Genomic DNA, 21,156 nt, shown 5'->3' on the forward strand with positions numbered 1-21,156 from the left:
AGAGTGCAACACGATATTAAATCACACATTATAGATGAGTTTCATCATGTGGACGCAGCCCTCCGAGGATAAACACGGCAGCGCGTGGGGTAAGAATAAGATCCAAGTTATTATTACTGAGGGAGCGGCCTTTCACTGGCAGCATCCTGCATCCTCATTACATCCACCCCAAAAAGAGATGAAGGTCTAAATGAAGTTATTGCCATCCAATGAACTCAAATTAACCGGGCCACACCATGACAGACGGTTATTAAAGGGCCTGCAGTCACCTTGCAGCCTCCCCCCTAACCACCCACCCCCACCCAGACGGCTTAGACTTTGTTCCCATCTATTTCAATTCTTTATCAGCCATTCAAATATAACGTTTCTTTCCCTCTCTGCCGTCCACAATCTCTCCATCCGGTTGAATAGCTCTCTTTCTTGTCGCTAAGGTCCTCATTGTGTTTGCTACCTGAGTCAGCAGGGAGGATGAAAAGAGGAGAGTTTGACGGAGGAAGGACGGGAGGAAGGGGTAGTTTGACATGCAGGGAGGGAGACAGAGGCGATGATAGGCGAGGGGTGGAGGGGCTGCGAGGAATTGAATGCATTTACCTGCTCCTCCGGTGGCGAGCTGTGTGTGTGTGTGTGTGTGTGTGTGAAGTGAACAGCACAGCGGCCAACTCTACTTTATTGCTGTTTATCCCCGCAGCAAAAGCTGTCAGGTGGTGACAGATTGGCAGCATCTCTAATCAGTGGCCTCTTCCCTCATCTCTGCGGTCCCCTCTTAGCTCGTTCACTTCTGATCTTTCACAAATGAATTGCTACCAATGGCTTTTATTCTTTGGATAAACGCATACAATGCATCTATACATATAGGTCCAACTCATCGCTTTTACTTTTGCAACAGAGTCGAGATAAATCCTTTTAAAAATGTTTCTCATGCGTTTATTTATTTAGATTTGAATACGTTGCATTATAAAAAAATGAAAATAAAGTAAGAGTTGATTTAATTTGTTTTTAAAACCTTTTTAATTTAGTGAACTTACAGCAAAACGTACATATTGCAGCTACAACTGTTTTTCTCCTTTAGAAACAGCGATTTCGGTCTGACTGCAATGAAAAACGCAATTAAAAGTCAAACATTTTCCATGTTTTGCAGAATGTGGTACAAATAAAATGCAGCTCATTTCAGGCAACCTGGGTGCAAAACAAAATACTTTTAGACTGACATCATGTTTGATCTGAAAATGACAGAAAAGGTTCTTTTTTCATTAAATAGATCAAAACGACATTAAACAGGATGAAGAACGCACGTCTTGGCTACTGGCCGTGCAGTCCTTTTGTCCACAACTATATTCATGTCATTATAATAACAGTTAGTCCAGAAAGTTATGCAGTTACTTAAACTCTGACCATCCATAACTGTATGTCCACTGCTTTTATTAGACACCAAGATGTGTGTGCGCTTGACAAATGAATCGGAAAGCTCAATAACATCACATGTTTGAAAAAAGAAAAAAATATATATAATAGCATGGCATCCAACCTCAACTGCCCGGGTCTCATGCAGGGCCCGCGGAATAGCAGGCGACCTAAAGCTCTATTTCACTTAAAGCGTTCAGCGGGATTGGTGCTTATCTCGCCAACACAGCGCTGCTGACCTGTAGGCTGCTGCATCAGAGCTGTGTGTTTGTGTTGAGGTGTTGACCTGTCAGGGGGGACTTGTTAGGACTTTAACTCCGACTGCTGGCGGTCTCCAGACATCCGGGGGTGGCATCGATTTGAAACTTGTCCTGTCTAATTTGATGATAACATCCAGCCTGCCCCGCCGCAGCACCATGGACAGCGCACTGTCTTGACCCTTGCCTTGCTATCAAATTACCCCCGTCTGGGCCTCGGTGGGAGCCCAGCACCAAGTTTACTATAGGCTGAGAGAGAGAGAGAGAGAGAGAGGGAGGGAGAGTTGCTTCTTTCACAAGGACACACTCCTGGAGCCATGTGCTTACACTGTGGTATATGATGCAGTGGTAAATCAATAAGAGGTCTGCGGTTTACACTGGCTGTTGCGCCAACCGCCTATGTAAACAATACCCAGTTCCACTGACACAAAGATTATGTTTTTTATTTGTCCTTAAACCACCCACCTGTCCTTATATGACTTCACTTCACTTTCAATATTATCACCGTATCATCAACTCTACTCAACGACCTGGATTTCAACCGTAATATTAGTGAAACAGAGGATCACTTGTCCAAGAATCCCTCTTATACGCAATTAAAAGTCCTGCACTGAAAATGTCACAGCTGCTAATCAGATGAACCCAGTGTATCAAAAATAAAAGGAGCCTGGTCATAATTCAAAAAAGTAGCTTCTGTGAATGTGCTAGTGTTGGTTGAGGTAGAGCCGATATAACCATTTGATTTTAAAAGTAATTTAAAACACTATTCAGAGCCATAAAGATACATCATCTCACATTTGTGAAACAAAATGAAGGATTTCACCCATTTGAACAGATTATATAAGTCATTTCTCTGTCACATGAGCTGCAGGGAAGGCAACAGTTCTTCAAGCAAAATATTAGAAGTCAAACCCGACAGAATATGTCCAAGATGTAGGCGTCTGGTGAATAAACGTGCGCATCAGTGCATGTAAATAGATGCTAAGCAAAAAGAGAAAACAAGCAATTTATATTTTGCAAATCTTCTCAGAGTAGTTACACCCTATCAGCTGGTGCACATACTGTGGTAACAAGTTGATCTGGGAACCAGAACGTCTAAAGTTTGAGAGAGAGCCCAAGGCACTGACAGGATAAGATTTACTGGTGAAGAAAGAGAGAGAGAGAGAGAGAGAGAGAGTGTGTGTGTGTGTGTGTGTGTGTGAGAGAGAGAGAGGGGCTGTTTGATGGAGCTCTACAGCTTTGAGACAGCTTGTTAATTAAAACCCCAAGAGATGAAGCTCTGCAGCCACCGTCCATATCAGAGCACTGCTAACTATACTGACAGCAAGTTACTTAACGAGTGAGCGCCTCAATCCCATACCTTTTTTTATCACAGGCAAGCAGTGAGATATTTTAATTCGTTAAAATCCCACTGTGGCGGCGAAATATCTTGTTTTTCTACTTAAGACATGATGACAAACCTTCGTATTCTTTGCCATCCCAGGGATAAGAGCCCAAACGGCTGCTTATGCTTCAAAATCCGCACACCAAGCTAAATGTGGCAAATTCGATTAAGAGAGGAAAGAAAGGAATGACCGAAAATGAGTGAATTAGTGTCGACAGAGGTTGGGTGGTATTAAAATCTTAGCTTTATATTCGGACGTTGGAATTATTTCCAGAATCAAAGTAGCTTGTGATTTCAGAGAGGCGCACAGGTGTGGATACCAAGAGGCAAAGAGACCACTGTGTGGGTTTTACATTTGTGAACGTGATCGCTGATCAGTTTCAGTCGAGGCCATCAGACGCGTTGTCCCCGTGCTTTATTCCACCTTAAACTCAACCTGCAACCCGCCCTTTGCCTGCAGGATCTCCGAGCCATTTCGCTTCTATATGTATGTGAGGTGATGGCTTGTTAAGTCGAGGAAAACAAATACCAAGAGAGCCTTACTCAAACACTCCAAATGTATGACGGCCCCATGCCCATTGTTCAAAAAAATAATAATTGAATGCTGCTTCCCACTCTCCCCCGCTTGCTAATAACGTGTTAGCCAAGTGCAGGCCAGCTCATGTAAATAGCAGGAAGAGAGGACATGGATTTGGAGGGAACGAGGTGAAGCCTGACTATGTTTGTGTCTTCTGGAGGCTGCAGGTGGAGAGGTCCCGTATACAGAACAAGCAAACCTGCTGTGCCACACCACCCAGGATCCAACGGGGGAGGAAGTGTGACAGTGTGTGTGTGTGTGTGTGTGTGTGTGTGAGGGGCTGTCTGGAACAAATGGGTAATATAGCTCAGTCAACAATGAAACCTTGCCTGTGATTAGACTGTTCTGTAAACTAGAAGGTCTCAGCGAGGTCCAGTTTATGCTGCTTGTTGTTAGTGTGTTTTGTCCTAATCTATTGGTTGTAACAGGTATTAAAGTTCAGGGACACTTCAGGCCAATGAAATCTTAAATGTATGTTAGAGTCGACTATAAATTGGCCGTTTATCGAAAGAAATGTCAATATATAATCTAGAAGTTCACGTCTGTATTTTACATGTCGTCATGAGAATAAATGAAGCCACTGGGAGGAAAAAAGCCCAAACCACCAGCGCACATGGGCTGTACTCCCACTGTGTTCATCTTCTGCCACATGAGAGAAAATCTATTTTCTTGAGCTATCCGGTGATTTTTAAGGAAATTAAAAGCCGGTTAACATACAGGATTTCCAGATGGCCATCATTATAAAGCAGCACAACTACCGACATAAACTAGAGACAAAATAATCTTCATAAAAAGAACAATTGTTTCTACAAACAGCAACATCTTTAAATAAGTCACCTCAAAATTATATCGGGTTTACATCACAATTATGCAAGTAAACCCGAGTTTGAAATTTTGCAGAGTCTAGTTGTCATTGCATCAGTGACTTTTTCCAAATAAGTGCGCGTTTCTTTGTCATTCACTGCGGTATTAAGGCCCCCTGCACCTGAGCTGTTTGTGGCCGATCTGGGGCCACGGCGCTTTTTAAGACAGCTTTAAAAGGCTCTCCAAGTCTCCAACACATTCATCAACGTCAGACACCGACAAGCCGCTATTTAGTGAAAGTGTAACTGCAGCAGTATATCTTAGAGCAGAGTGGGCCACTCAGCAAACAATACAATGGGCTCTTTCCTCCCCTCGGTTGTAACCAGTCTAAAATACATCAAGTCGGACAGATGTTCGTTGGATTGCTAAGAAATGATCAAAATGACATAATTATATGAAGGTTAGGTTTTGCTAATTTTATCATTTTTCAGTGAAATAATAAGCTTGATGTGCTTTTATACCGAACGGTTCATTCAGGTGATTTTCTTAAAAAGCCAAAATGTTGCAAAGTCTTTCTACTGTAAACGTAATTCTTTGGTGCATCTCCACATGAAATATGCTTTAAGTAATGAGACATTATTTACTTGAAAATGGATAAAGTCATTTTGTTCCTTCCAGCATAATTTTAATTTGCATTAGTGTATATGTTCTGCAACGTTACACTGTTAAAACAAACAATTAAAGCTCGAATGCTGAGCGATGGTGTTATTATGATTTTGCCTTAAAACTAAAATCCTTGGTGATCGCGGGGTTTGATCGACGTGATTCCACAGCTTAACAAAACACACAAAAATATCGCTCGATATAAGATAATGCAATTAGAAATCTCCCCCCGCTGCTCACGGTGGTGGGATTGTGTTAGAGTCGTTTGAGTGGCTTTAAATTCTTGGTTAAAAATGGCTGTGGAAAAGCTGCTCTGCTGTGGACTGTGGGCTGAGCGCAGTGCTGAGGAGAGAGAGAGTATGAGGCGGTTCTTGTATCAGAGGGTCCCACAACGCAGAGCGCCATCTAGCAAACAAAGGTAGAAACAATAACAGCATGGAGGGTCTCGGGGAGAGAGGAGGAGGGGGGGAGAGGCTGTCTTTACGCACACAGCACACAGGGGCGCAGAGGGACGCCACAACAAAGCGCTGCGGTTTAGCGCTCTCCAAATACTAAAAAAAAAAACTTTGTGTATCATGCATGCCACAGCCCGATCCCAGCCCTGCCGTGCCTGCTGCGCGAGCTTGCCATTTGCACAAGATTAATACATGAACCAGCCCAAATCGATGAATTAGTGTTAGTATAACGTCCACTGCTTTTTTTTTTTTAATTTCTCCACCGGGTCTTATTTTAATGTGCATGGGGTCAAGATGGCAAAGCAGCTGATCAGTGGTCAAGCTGAAAATGAGAGAACTTTTAATGTCACAGTGGGTGTGGGAGGGGAAGGGCGGCTGGTGTCTCCCTCACTTGACAAAATCGATCGATATTATCACTCTCAAGCTTCATCACAGCGCTTTACTGGGGATGTGTATGTGCACAAGCAAACAATACATCTTCTGTCGAGTGCATATTTGCGAATCAGTTTCATATATATATATACAGGTCTGACTGGTGTTAAGAGGGTTTGACCACAGAAAAAAAGTGGAGTCGTGTGTAAAATGGTCAGTGATATGCGTCCATCCTCGTCCACTTGTAGTAATCTTCCCTTCCTCACAGCAGCCATTATTTTATATACAAAGGCAGAAATAAGTCGCTTTCCCTGAAACATTATAGCTGGTAATGATGGTGCAGTAACAGCAATAGTGGTTATGTCATCTACAGTACCAGCAGTAATAATGATGAATAATAACAATGGCAGTGCTAAAAGTCTAATCGCGAGCAGAGGAGCACAAGCACTATTAAGGCACCAATCAGTGCAGAGTACTGTATCTAAAATGATCAGACTTCCCTGTACTTCATTCATCCTGCGATTTGCTGTTAAAGGTTAGATTGACATGACATCTTTGATCTTGTTTTATAGGTGACACAATATGTATATCATTTTAGATCATTCACATAGTGAATTAGAGCATATACCCAAAGCCAAACTACAAAATACATTTTTATTTGTTTTTTTTTTAAGGTTTAGGAAGTAAAATAAATCCAAATGTACAATTTTAAGACATCACTTAAACATGACGCCGAAGTGTAAGACAACACATGAGTGATTACTCTGCTTTTGCAGTGATATATGAACCGAGGTGTCAGAGGCAAAAATTCTCATATTCGTTATCTCGTCATTCGCCCCGAGACAACCAGCAATTTGTGACAACAGTGGCTGGGTTAAGGCTTTCACTAATCCCCCACAGCCTCCACGGTGAAAGCAAAGTTTAGACTGTGCAGGCAAACTCACAACTAGGCCACCATTTGGAAATAGCTGTAATGGAACTGTGACTCGATCCACTGCGATGGACCTCACCTCATTTTATTATATATGCACAGTGATGAAGAGATGTCTGTACGCGTGTGCGCGTATGTGTTTGGGGGCGTGCGCGTAGACACTCGCGACGGATGGTGACTGTGCCCTCAAAGTAAATTAGGGTACCCAGTATGTGCGTCAGGAGAGTGCATTAATTGATTTATTAATTCAATATATTTGCAGTTTTAGTGCGTGTTCTGTCATTACGTGATATTGTTTACATGATCTACTAGTCGGTGGTGAGGATGTTGTGAGTGGAAGCGGTATCTGGTCACTGGTGATGTGTTACATAAAGAACAAAATTAATACAAAATGACATCACTATAGTTTAGAAAAAAAAAATCTAGGAAATATTTGAAAAGTGAGTGGCATAATGTCTGCTTTTGTAAGACCACAGAACAGCTGCACTATGTACCATACATACCTTTTTCTTTTTTATTTCCCTTTTTCTTTTTAAAGACATTTTTTTGCATTCTGCACTAGTACCAGAAATCTACTATATAGTCTAGTAATCTGAAAATTATAGGTTGGCTCTGTGGCAAAGCACTGTTTTGTGCTCTAAAGAATGCTTTCAGAAGGGTTTTCTATCTCGTCAGCATTATGGTGCTGTAAACAAGCCCGTGAGATTATACGAGATGTTCCACATCAGTAGCATTAAAGGACCTTTCTAACAATCACAGTGGGCCCCTTATTTGAATTCACCCACTATTTTATTTGCACAAATCGGAGTAACCCAGTAAAGGGGAACCCCAGAAACCCATTCTTTTGTGCACCTATGATCCACTCTGTGGAACCCATGTTTTATTTTCTGCTACATGTTTCTGCAGGCCATGCCATAGTGTTGAGACCCCACCTTCCTTATATACCAGCCGCCTGCTTGGAAAGGGAAGAGTGAAGATGTGACGAGGCGTTATTTGAAGTATGAAGAGCTTTGTGGTCCACTTCTTTTCACTCCCTTGCTTCAAATATACGCCCGCTTGCAAATAAGCCTCTTTGGCAATCCCATTCCGACCCCCCAACACACACACACCCCCTGCCACCTTGACATGAATGGGTGACTGACCTTTAGGGCCGTGTCCACTCTGCAGTCCAGTTTTATCCAAATAAGCCTTCTTCCCCCACCCTGCCTCATACGGTGCCAGCAATTCTTTACTGATATCATCAACGGATGCAAATGCATTTGAACGGGGTGGGGTGGGGTGGTGGGGGGGCGCAGGAATGGAGGCGGTGGTGTCTGTAGTGTAGTCATGAACAAAATACCACACTGGCAGCAGAATGCAGCTTGTGGAGAAATGGGAATATTGATATCCCTCCACCAGAGCCATCTAGGAATTCAATATCGCACAAAAAATACACATTCAGGAATCTTGGCTGTGAAATAGCACCTAGAAAAATCGCCATTCAAATGAGATGCGTTTATGGCCTTTGAAGAGAAGTGACTTTTCTCCAACCGACCCCCACTCACTCTTACGCACGCACGCACACACACATCTTCACTATAGCAGCTAGCTTTTGGGGCGACACAGAGGCTAGATTAGAGCTTCTGTCCTTTAACAAGGGAGAGGAGGCACTTCTATAATCACAGCGGCGGTATGTGGGGCCACAAAGAGTTTGCAACCACAAGGCGACTGGCCTTCTCTAGAGTGGTCCAAGCTCTATCCAACTTATTTCTAGGATCAAAACACAGTGGTTATAGTGCGTGAAGAGGTTATTAACCCAGAGAGCACAGCAAAAAAAAAAAAAAAAAAAAAAAAACGGGTAAAAAATATGCACACAGCATAACCCTGGCATAACCTGACTTAAGAGAATTCACCACATTAACATGACCAGAACACAGCGCGAATGATCAAGTAACCATTTAGTGTGCAGAGAGAGCAGCACATCCCCTTGTTGGCGATCTAGTGTGTTTCTGCTCGACTACCGGCATCCCCTCCCTCCCTTAAGCACAGTGTAACATGGACACACAAATTTGATGGATGATGCTGAGTACGATGGAAAAAAGACATGTATTTATCAACATGCCGCATGTTCTCTGAGCAGAGAGAGTGAGGGAGAGAGAGAGGGAGAGAGGGAGAGAGAGAGAGAGAACCAAGCATGGAGACTAAAGGGAGTCAGTGGGAAACCTTACCACTGTCAGGCGCGGTTCCCCGTGGCATAGATGAAAAATACCCTTCAATGCATCGTTTCAGTCAATCATAATAGACCTACAGCAGCTTCTCTGAGCAATCCAGGTAACAGATAGCAACAGTATGAACTACAACTCTGACAGTAAAATAAAACAGCACACACTAGATAGATAGATAGATAGATAGATAGATAGATAGATAGATAGATAGATAGAGAGATAGATACATAGATAGATGTAATTTCTGTATTCAGATAACACTTTCCTGAGTGTTTGCACAAACGCACTGAAAAAACAAGATGCTCTGCAGAAGACACACTTACTTTTACTAACTACTCCAATAATAATAAAAGTATATACAGTGTATATATATAAACGGAATGAGTCTATTAACCACATCCTTAGCAAATGACATTTCACGTGTTTAGTGGAGAGGTTGGATACCTGCTGAAAAGCTCACCAATTTATTGTCAGTGGATAATATAGCAAAAGACTAGAGAGGGTGTGGGCTCACTCCGGCTTTATTCTGCCTGAGTGACTGGCTTGAAAAAATACACAGGCGACAACAAAGATTGGCCAGCCATGAATGCGGCCCGTGTTTTGTCTTCGTAATATATTAAGCCATCAAAGCATAAATGGGGGCTATTTGAGCTCTGTACTTTAATGAGACTTTTAAAAGATTTTTGCAAAAGTAAACTTTAGAGCGGTTTAAAAACGACACGTGCAAATAAGGAGGAGCTTAACAGTGGCCAAACCGTGTTTCCTTTATTTTTTTATTCTTTTTATTTTTGCATTTAATGCAGACAAATTAGGTCACCAATAAATTCTGTCTCAGTGTTGATGTAATTGCAACAAAATGTTGCTGAGTAAAAATTGAGGAGCTCGCTGAGTGCGGTGGCACAGTCACACACCATCTGGAGTGTATTAGATAGAGAAGCCGTAAATATTGCTGAAAAGCTCAGGCGTTATCAGGTATGTAAGCCCGGGCCTTGCTGCATGGCCTCCCATATGTTGACATAATCAGACTGTTGGGATGTCTCTTAAAACGTGTCTGAATTTAATACATGAACACGGTAAATACATTCAATTTGTTTGTGCAGATCTCTCAGTGTTGGTGTGTTTACATTTTTAAAGGGGCGGATTATTATGGGATGAAACGCCGCAGGGCTCATGGGATGTTATCACACGATTAGGGTTGTTGTTGTTGTTTGGACCAGGAGCAACAGGTTAGCGGGCTTCAACTCCAACTTTCTCCACATCTGATCAATTTAGCAGCTGAGTGCGGTGCTAATTATTATACGCGCACGTCGCTTTGTCTTTTAGCACTTCACCGCGCTGAGAAACGTACACACATCCTCTCAGACCTGACAGAGGGAATCAAGAGCCTCGACCTGAGCTGCAAACGCATGGTTACATCGGATTCAACCTTTAAACCGAGGCATTTCCTTCCAGACCATCCTGGTCTCTTTATTCATGTGCTGTGATTTACTCTCCACATCATTTATACATGTAAACACCCCCATTCATGCAAACAAGGGCCCATGTAGGCTGCTCACAGAGTGAGGAAACTTACACTTTGTAGTTTTTTGCTGATTAATTTCTTGGTACAAGCATATACAGACGCGCGCGCACGCAGGCACGCATGTATACGGACACACAGAAACATAGACACACGTCCACCCTCATTTAGTTTTACTTATATATCCCTCCACCCCTTTCTCTCACTTTCTCCCTCTCTCTTTCTCACTCACTCCCCCTGGCTTTATCCGCTTCAGTTCGAAGTACACACAAGAACTCACACGCACACACGCACACACACACACACACGCACGCACACACAAGTAAAAAGAGAGGAGGAGGAGAAGGAGACAGGGAGAGAGCATCAAAATGAGCCTTACTTTTTCTCTTTTCCTGTCGTGAATCTTTATCCATCCGTCGCTGACAGAGCTTGACTTGATCCAACTGCTCCTTCCCCAGTACTAAAGAGGCTGTAGTAGTGCGCTTTAATTAATATATTTCTGGGCCTTGTCCCGAGCCCAGAAGCTTTACAGGGGGAAGAGGAGTGCAGATTGAGACATATTGAGCTCGCTTTAAAAGGATCATTTCATCATGTGGGAGGTTGGGACACACAAAGTTTGGACCCGTGACTGGCATTCCGGAGAGACATGCATATTTTAAAACAACAAAGCAAGACAGAGACCGGGGGCCCCGGGGTGGGAGGGGAGAAAACTTGGAAAGAAGTTACTATCAGATGAACAGCTGTCATTATTGGGAAACACTTGAGCGCATATTAAGATATATTCATCTGAAAAAAGCAGCATCTCCAGATAATGGAGTCACTTCATAGTCATATCACTTTTTTCCAGATCTTTCAAAGTTTTAGTTTATTCAGTCGGAGATGTTTTGTCCCTAAAATATTCTAAGTGTAACTCTTTTATTTGACAGCTTTTCAAGGCTCACAGATTCTGAATCCAGTGATTTTGGTCTGACGGCGTTATTAAGTCTGCATGTTTATCCTATTCAACAGCTTTAATGGAACACCGTTAAAAGAGAACTACTGCACAAACGTTTTATGACAAAAAACATTTTCTGCAGTTGTGACAGTAAATGGAAACAAGCTAAGTAGAAAAATATTGACGTACTAATTAACTGGGGAATTAAATTATCATTCACCTTCTCATAATGAAGCTCTGAGGCTGCTTTTTTTAACCTCAGATATTTAAATGTAACAGTATTTAGTTTGCAGTGTAAAACGGTTTCCACTTTTATTTTGTCAAGCCACACAAAATTGTATCTTTCCAAAGTAAAGCCGGTGTGCTTAGCGCTGTCACTTCTGCACAGCTTTTACAACATCACTCCCCTTTTTTCTCTCTGCTTTACTGGGAGGTTTTCTCTCTTGTGCACCGGGTCCATTTGTGCGAAAAGAGTGGAGAAGGCATAAATAAAAAACGTGTTGGCTGTGACGAGAGATCTGTCCCCTGGAAATGAAGGGCCATGGGGAAGAAGACAAAGGGGGAAAATGCATGCGGTGGTGTAGAGCTGGATATCTCTGTTAGTTGTCAGCGTTTAGTCCATGGCTGTGGAATGCTAATGAGTGAGGTCTCCCTTTCTCTCCTTCTCTTTCTCAATTCCCCCTCCTCCTCCTCCTCCTCCTGCGTACCTCCTCCTCCGTCCCTCCCCCCACCCTCACTCCCCTCTCGGGGAGAAAAAGCGGATCGATAGCTGACCCGACGGTCTGGCCAGTGCTTTATTTATCTGGCCAGGCAATGATATTATCAGCCTTGAACGTTATATACAGCAAACGTCTTCCTAAATCAACACAAAGGGATCCGCTTACACAGCGATCCGGGCTTTCTCACAACCACTTCTCTTTCTCTCTCGACCAGTACGCGCGCACCCGTAGGCTACGTACGCTGATACATACACGCTTTTTACGCACGGACATACAAAGAACGCGCCCGCACACATACATACAGAAAGACCTCACACACACATATAAAAATCCTACTGTTGCCTACACACAATTGTGACAATCGTGACAAACTTGCGCGTAGACACACAGAGACGCATGAGCTACACACACCGACACGGGCGCAGGGAGGTGCCCCCGAGCGCCGTCCCCTTATGTTACATTCACAACTAGGGGTATTTTATTCCCCGCAGGGCTGGATTTGATCCATGGCTTAAAGGTTGACTATGAGGTTCACAGACTGATCTCAGACCAGCACGCTGTAATCATAAGATAAGCCTCTCTTCATTGACTGTATACAGTCAGTACAACAAGCAACTCAGGCTGTTTGCAGTGATATAGCACAAGCATCACGAGAATCTATGTAATTTTGGACATTTGTCCTCTCTCTGCAGTTCCCAGCCATTTTGCCATCTCGTGTATAGATGAGGTGCGTGGCAGACAAGACGAAGCACTTGTTGTCTTGTGTTGCCATCATTTTTAGGCACAAGACAATATGAGAAATAAGCCGTGTCATATTTTAGAGGGCCTCCCCATTCATACACGGAGCTACTTATTTGAAAAGTGTTATTGTCTCAAACAACAGTATTTGTCAGATGTGAAAACCAGGCTTCTACAAATGAAATCAAGTGACGTTAATGCCGGTAGGACCCTTCCGCAGCTGCATAAAACCACTGGCTTGCATTGAGGGTTTTCGAAAAATAGGTTGGCTGACAACTTAGGATAATAAATGTTTCGCCCTCAGACAGATATCTCAAACGTGAAATCGCACCCAGCTGCTTGTGTAAAGCAAACAAATAGCCCCCCATGTTAGGAGTCTTCCACTTGTGGTTTGATGAATGAAACCAGACAAAGGTAAATGGTTATTTAACTCATTTTGTAGTAACACTTTGGTAACCGGAGTTTCCGAAATTACAGAGACACAAATGGGGCCTATAGTGCTCCACATATCCATCTCCTTCACCCACCGCAGCCAGAGTCCAACCTGGCAATGCATGTACTCCTCCCTTAGTGCACTTTGTACTTTCCTCTTTTCTTTTATTTAATTCAGTATACATTGTGCTGTCATCACACCAGAAGAAGAGGAATTTGATGATAAACGTCTAGTAGACACATCACGAAAATAAGGCTAATATTTGAAGGCTATTATTTCAATATTTGAAGTGTTGCGAAATATACTAATTTGAGCTTCTGTCAAAACGAAGAGAGCCAAAAATGGTGCACAGTCTAAATATAAAATATTCATTTTCCTGGAGTTCTCTCGTGTTTTGCTTGCATTGCCTATACAGAAACGTTAATTAGGAACACATGCCACCATTTCATCTGTTTTTGAACCATTGCTTTATATAGCCTGTAGTGTAACAATTGTATAACAGAATGCTCTCAACTAGAGGATAGTTACTCTACAGGGGTTTAGAATACATTATGGTGAGACAAGCAGCTGAAAGCTGCGTTTAATAACCCAGCAAACAATTTAGTCCTGAGTTACATAAAATAAAAACGACCCGGACTGTTGTGATGGCCATGGTGAAACCAGATTCATTTTCTTTGAAAAACAAACATTTACAGTCCCATCCACTGAAACGATCCTCTGGATTATTCCCCAAAAACCGGTTAAGACAAACGCGCTAAATAAGCTTCAGTTATGATATGGTGGGGTTTTTTTTGGGTGGGGGGATGGGGGGTGGGGTATCATATGCTTTAAGGCTGAGTTTTAGAGGGTTTCATTTCCTTTTTCTAGGGGGATAAGTTCAGCATATTCTGCTTCTATTGTACAACAAAAAGAAAGCGCATTATTCTGCAACTTTCATGTGACCCATAGCTCAGGAAGAAAGAATTCCACAGTACGAAAACAACAATCTAACCTGAAGAAATATCACATTTATGTTTGTACAGTAGCCTAGGCAACAACAAGGCGTCTGACAACTGACCCAGTGCCACAGACAGGTCGACTGGTAGCTAATAAGTGGGCTACAATATGCCTGGCCAGACATTAATCACCAGAATAAAAACGTTGCTCTCGAAAGAACACCGGAGGACAACTTAAAGCACAGCCTATAGCATAATTTCAGCATGAGAGCGAACTATAAAATAGCTTAATATCGTAGCCTTTGAACGAGACAGGCAATAACAAATAAATAACCCACTAGCAGAATACCCCCCCCCCCCCCCCCACCACCACCGCCAGCTCCAACCACAACACCTGCTCCAACAACTATATCTGCAACGTGCTACATGCAGCTCTGCTCCTGTCCTCCTGCCCCTCATCACTGCCAGTCAGCAGATGAAGATGTGGGCAATATGGCACACAAGCAACACGTCTGATGATGAAGAGTGGAGGACTAACAGGCAAATTTAATAATTGTCACACTGAAAACCCATTTTCTTCTTTATAACGCCTTCTAATTTATCACATTTTATCACTCTAGGTGTGAGTGTAACGCAGTAACGACACCGAGGGTAGCTCTAGGTCCATAACTGGGCTTCAGATGTCATTTGTGTAGTATATGGAGACGAAAAATAGGGAAGGCGCACACAGACAGACCAGTGCAAGGACAGAAGCCCATCTAGTATATTGAGGACTTATCGATATACGCATTAGACTCAGAATGTATCTCTTTCTCTCCCCCTCTATTCCTCTCTCTCTCTCTCTCTCTCTCTCACACACACACACACTTGCCTTCCTGATCACACGTTTCATTTGCCTCTGCACTGCCCCCATAGACTCTCTCTCTCTCTTTCTTTCCTTCTTCCTCCTTCATCCCCTCTATTCTCACACAATGCATCACACTCGGTGTTCCTATCGACTGGCTTACATGCTGTAAAATACATTTTCCAGATTGATCACGCATATCACAGCAGCTTTGCAGCCGGGCCTAACCCTTTTGCCAAATGACGCCTACATCAATATTGAGCCATGCTCTATCAAGGCAAAGTTTTTACGAACGGGGCAGAGGGGAATAGTGTTTGGCTTGTGGAGAATCACTTTGATTAAGCCATAGGAGGTAAGATGGAGGTGGCTCTGTGTGGTGCGCAGGCTTTCCTCGCTGTCTGGGAAAAATATTAAACATTAATGCGCTAACAGGCCGGCAGAGAGCTCACTGCTGTACTTCCTCACATGTAGCCTTCCCTTTTTTGTGCCTGCATTGCCAGTTACGTCCGTTGGTCTGTTAAAATGTAATGCATGCAACCATTGTACCATTACCACATTTAACCCCCTGTACCACCTCGTTTTCACTGGTAGGTGTAATAGAGATAAACAGTGTATTCAGAATAACATGTTTCAGTAAGACAATACAGGATATACTGACGCAACTGCACTTGTGCCAGGAGCGCACAGAGATAGATTCTCTCAGATGCTTAAAAAAAGCCCGAGCACCTTGACATTTGCTTCCAGGAAAATGCTTGAGAATGAGACATCGTTGCCTATTTCTTTTTTTAATAGTACAGTCACCATCACACAACTTCATCAACCGACCCTTCTGCAAAAAGCTGCATCATGGAGTAAGCAAATTGAAGGCAACAACCAATAAAATTCAAGAAACAATGAAAATGTTCAAGACGAAACAAACAAAATGTATTTGAAATGATATATTAAAAGTGCTTTTGATTTTCATGTCTCTCCTCTTTGACTGATGATCGACTCCACACGCATTCATGGCCCGGGGAAAGGCGCCCCAGACGTCCTCTCAGTAAAAATGTCCTGGAGGTCAGTTTGCTGCAGTTGCAGGTCCATCGTATCAATTGGGAAAAAAAGTTCAACCATCAGTGGTGATATTGTCATAGCGATTAGACTGTTTCTTATTTGTCTAAATTTCTTTATTTTTCTGTTTTTAAATTCTCACTTCAATTTTAATTCTTGGAGAACATAGCTTCGACAACATATATCGCACTCATTATAAGAAGCAAAAGGTTATATCAAAAAATTATTAGTATAGAATCACAGAAACCCTGGTTTGGAACCAGAAAAAATACAAAACAGAGAGGTACATAGACACAGGACAATTCTTATAATTGCTTGGAAACATTATTTTCCCGCTAAGTCTTGATTCTTTTTTCTTACTGCGCATATGATGTTTTTCATTTTATTTGTATTTTTTACAAAAAAGGAAAATAAAGACTAGTATTTTACAAAATGAAGAGTATTGTTCTTGAAGATGGGGGTGGATTTACAGAGATGTGAAGTCCAGTTCCAATATTTTCTGTACATAATGTATTCCATCAGTCCCAGAAGACAGAAAAAAAGTAATGTCTTCCAAGTTTCTCAGAAAAGGTCCTATATATAGTCTTCTTGAAGGAGGATGGGGTGAGGGGTGCTGAATTTTGGTCCTTTTTTCCTCTCATTTTCCCACTTTCATATAAGGATCATTGGATGGACATGTAAGGCCAGTTGAAGCTGCTCCCGGATAATAGCATATCCCTGATGAGGGTTTCAATAGGAGTTTTACCTACCAAGCGGACGAAGAACAGCTGCTCGATTACCGACGAGGAGACGGTGCGCAGAGAGGGCAGCCGCAGCAGGAGCTTCCCAAAGCGGCTGGGCTGGTTCGGGTACTGGCTCCTCACGTACTCCTCCAGGGCGCACTGGGATTTCTCCTGTAGGCTCTCGATGTGAGCAGCGTCCGACAGGCCGCAAGCGTCTGACAAATACACAAGAAAAACACTGGGGTTAGACTCGTCACGTCTCTAAGGCTGCGACACTTGTGTAAAAGTGCCTGAATCTGATATTATTGTAATCGTTAAAGAGTCTGAGGAACAAGTGAAACAACATATCTCTGAATTATAATGTTCAACTATATCAGCTTCTTATGTGGCGACCCTTGCAAAGAAGCACAAACATCTAGAGGAACAGTGATATTAAATATAGAACATTTTCATTATAATTCTTTTTAAAGCTGTAGCACTTAGGCACAAAATATGAGTACAAAACCACATGGTAATTTTTTTTCGCCTCATGTGGGCTCAGCTTTGACAAGCGCACACCTTGCTATACCCAATTTACGTCCTGCAAAAGCACTTTGGTTATCATTCAACATCAGCCTTTATGTGATATTGACAAAGTGGAATGAGCAAACAGACTGCCCAAACATGCTACATCACACTGAGAGAGTGGGACTGTCATACAGAATAAACAAGGGGCTTGCTCCTGGAGTAGGGGAGGCACAACTCAGAGGAGGATATCTCTGCCTGCTCTCACAACAATCGACAAGAATATAGAGCTAAATGGCATGAAAACTGTTCTATAAACGTGTACAGGAAGAACTGTTGGAGCTATGGAGCAAAGGCGAAAGGTAGGTTATAGGCCTAAAGGCCGCTGCTCTTGATGTCTGGACTCTGGGGATTCAAGTATAAGGAAACATAAACGGCACAGATGAATTTGAAATTGCACTGGATGTAATGTGACCTAATTACTCTGCAGTAAGCTGTTAAGTCATTTCGCCGCTCTTCTCTCCATAGACCACTCTTGGCCCGTTTTTCGATGGCGCCTATAGGACAGGCCGCTGGAAGCAATCAAATTTATTAGAGGAGGTGAAGTCAATAGTCACGCAGAAGCGACATAAAATGCCAGAGAATGACTCTGTGCAACAGCGCTGGCGAGACGTGTTTTGGTGCTCACTGGTGGGTTATGCAGCCTTGTGCAGCCACGCTTCAATGTAGACAAAAGCATATAAGGCTTGTTAGTGTCGAACGACGTTTTAGCCTGTTATAAAGAGAGCTGCTTTCACACAACCCCAGCATGCATGTTCTACGGCTTATAAACTGCTGTAAACGCAAGCAGCATAACTGCTGGCGTATATGGTCCCACATGGAGTGTAGGCTGTCCTTAAAATATTCTGTTCTGAGCTGTGCTTCCGTAGAAACTACACAAGAAAGACAGCTTTAGTGTTCAAACACTAATACATTAAACACAGGCCAGAGGCTTTTATGCCTCCTCGTGAGTTCTCGGTGCTATAACTCACTATAGCCAGACACAATAACCTTATGAACCCGAGGGCAAAGCTGAGATCTCGGGGTGATTTACTGTGACCTTAGTCCGGCCCCATGTCCAGTGCCCTGTATGCAAAAAGCTGGTCAAAGACAACCCATAGTTTTCCCTAAGGCCTGCCTGCAGCCTGCAGCCCTGCACACCTCTGTCTCAGTAGGCTGGTACATGGGCGCAGACAGCGTCCAGATTCGCAGACGACTATTTCTGTGGTAGGAGAGCAAAGGCACACACGTGGATAAGGAGTTAATGTAAGACAATGATCCTGAACTGTGGTGAAATAGTTTAACCAGATCACTAATACCTATGCATCAAATACTGGCAAATCTGCTGTTATAAAGGCAAACAATTCACGCTGGTTTTGGCAAAGTGCCACATGACGTGTTACAGCCAGCACCAGTTGTAGCCTATCAACCTAACTAAATGATTTGTTAGAAAACACGGAGGATGCTAGTGTGAGGATGAACTTTCTCTGGGTAATCTAGGGAGAATTGCTGAAAATATGGTCAAAGACGTATGTCAGTGCGCACGGATCCAGGATGTAAATAAAGCCACTCCAACCGTCTGTCATGTTACATAAGTGTGGTAACTGAGTGCTGGTATACGTATTTATTGTGGCAAAATATATATTTACCGCAAATGTGAAGTTCTTCTGATGGCTCCTGAAACTAAGAATATATTTAATTTAATAGAAAGTTTTCGAACTGCAGAAAAATCCTATGTGGTAATGTCATGTTCGCCAAAACAAGGAAAAGTGAATGTTGAAGGTGGTTTGGTAGCTTGAAATATAATCTCTGAGTTCTTCCTTACAGGTTTGGTGACCTCTCAAACTTTGGTGAGTTTGGATGATTTAGGTCCTGATTATATATATATTTTATTATTAAGTTGCACACACTGTAAGACATTTCAATGTAGTGTGGAAAATGTTATCAACAACTGTTTACAATATGCTAGACAACAAGACTAGTGTAATCACCCTCAATGTAAAATGGAGTTATGGCGCTTTCCAGGGGTGTTGACAGTGGCTATTATTTCAATATAAATCCAAATATGAAAACCACAGTAAAAGTCCATATTTTATCACAAACGTGCCCAATTATAGATCACGTACAACCATGTTACCAAATTTTGTAATGGGCCAAATGAGGTCAGACCTCTGAGGTAAGTGCAGAAGTAGTTTGGGGCCTGTACGTGAGTTTAGACTTTCCTTCTTCTTTCCATCATCACCAGATTCCCCTGATATAACAGGCTTAATGGCACCAAACGTACACAAGCAACTCCAAAATAGCATCTAAATTAGGCACCGACGGTAAATGAGGACCTTTAGGACCTTGCCCCAGTCAGCCATCAATTAAGCTATCAACAATGTAGGTTACTTTTGAAAATTGCTGCTGATGACTTTTCAAAGCGGGTGCGACAAGAGAAACTATTCTCAATAACTAAGAAAATTAATAGGTCAGCTAAGATTAATCCACATTCTGCTCTGTTCTGCTCTGTCCTACAGAAACAATACACTGACATATGAGCCAACTTCCATCAGCTTTTTTGATCTCAGTCTGCTAGGGATTATTTCCTGCCCCCAAAGACACGTGTTTGTGCACACCAAACAAGGATAAAAGCATGCACCAACACTCATAAATCCATCAGCTGTCATATATCACCGAGTGATCGACTATTTCATCTTTACGCTCAATTATTTGACACCTGTTCCAAAATTTATGGCCGCGTACCTACAGCCTGGGTCTTGGTTGAGACACGTTCAAGAAAAAAGTTGAAACCCCCAAATGATCATATGTTTACATACAGGAGACTGTCAATTATATCCTGTTTTAAACGCAGTGGACTGGGTGTTACACCTTAAAACGCTCAATCGTTATGGTTTTGTTTGTGCACATCTTAGGCTGCGGCTGTAACTGACATGGGAATGCATTTAAGTGGACATTTAGCATGTGGTCGACAAAATGGCTATTCCATTGGCAGCACAAGCATCTCGTAAACTCAGATTTGTGACCAGCCTATACTTGACAGCCATATTCTTCATGCCACAGTCCTTCGCCCTTGCGAGCCTCGCTCCCAAGTAACATTACTGCATATAGGCCTCATTTGACAATTGACACGTTCCTATGTGACATGTTGGACACCCACCTGATGTAAAAAGCACGATGGCCTTGAGGCAGCTGTACTCTGCCGAGTCTACGTGCAGAGTCTTAAGCTTCTCCACTTGCTCCTGGAAGATTCGGATGTGATCCATGAAAGCCACGACGCGGTCCGCGGACATCGGTGAGGCGTGGAGGCCCGCCGCGGCGAGCAGAGGGGCCACATGTAGAGGCATGGAGCACTGGGCAGCGTTAAGCACAAACAACTCGCTCCATGTCAGCCTGAGAAGGGACACCTGGTCGGTGATCTGCAGGTCGGGAAAGAAAGGGATGTTTCTCGCCCACTCCACGGCGCTGAAGAGCAAACGAGCCGCCAGCTCGCAGATGTTCTCGATACCCATGATATTGTTGGGCTGCATGCACTGGCTCCCGTACCGGGACGTCGGGTAAGGCTCGGCCCGCAGCAATAACGAGATGTATCCGGACAGATAGCAATGACCATTCAGTGGATCCCCGTTCGTCAGCGCGTACTGGCCAGGGTTGGGCTGGGTTGGAGGCAT

General features: G+C 43.0%; 1 protein-coding gene and 1 long non-coding RNA gene across 2 annotated transcripts in view; both read right to left on the bottom strand.

Annotated features, from left to right (window-relative positions):
• The window catches only part of LOC109957057 (uncharacterized), a 21,100-nt gene extending 9,891 nt beyond the window's left edge, over positions 1–11,209 (bottom strand). Inside the window, exon 1 of the long non-coding RNA XR_002274495.1 lies at positions 10,947–11,209. This is a non-coding gene — a long non-coding RNA (uncharacterized LOC109957057). The remainder of the gene's footprint in view (positions 1–10,946) is intronic.
• Positions 11,210–15,183: 3,974 nt separating this feature from the next.
• The window catches only part of nr2f1a (nuclear receptor subfamily 2, group F, member 1a), a 7,719-nt gene continuing 1,746 nt past the window's right edge, over positions 15,184–21,156 (bottom strand). The window contains exons 3-4 of the mRNA XM_020594343.1: positions 20,646–21,156; positions 15,184–17,157 (exon numbers count right to left, since the gene is read on the bottom strand). The exon at positions 20,646–21,156 is cut by the window's right edge and continues 4 nt beyond it. Coding sequence (XP_020449999.1) covers positions 16,883–17,157; positions 20,646–21,156 — 786 coding nt within the window. The 3' untranslated portion in view covers positions 15,184–16,882. The remainder of the gene's footprint in view (positions 17,158–20,645) is intronic.

The sequence above is a fragment of the Monopterus albus genome, unplaced genomic scaffold (genome assembly GCF_001952655.1).
Source record: "Monopterus albus unplaced genomic scaffold, M_albus_1.0 scaffold23.1, whole genome shotgun sequence".
In the NCBI taxonomy this organism is placed as follows: domain Eukaryota; kingdom Metazoa; phylum Chordata; class Actinopteri; order Synbranchiformes; family Synbranchidae; genus Monopterus; species Monopterus albus.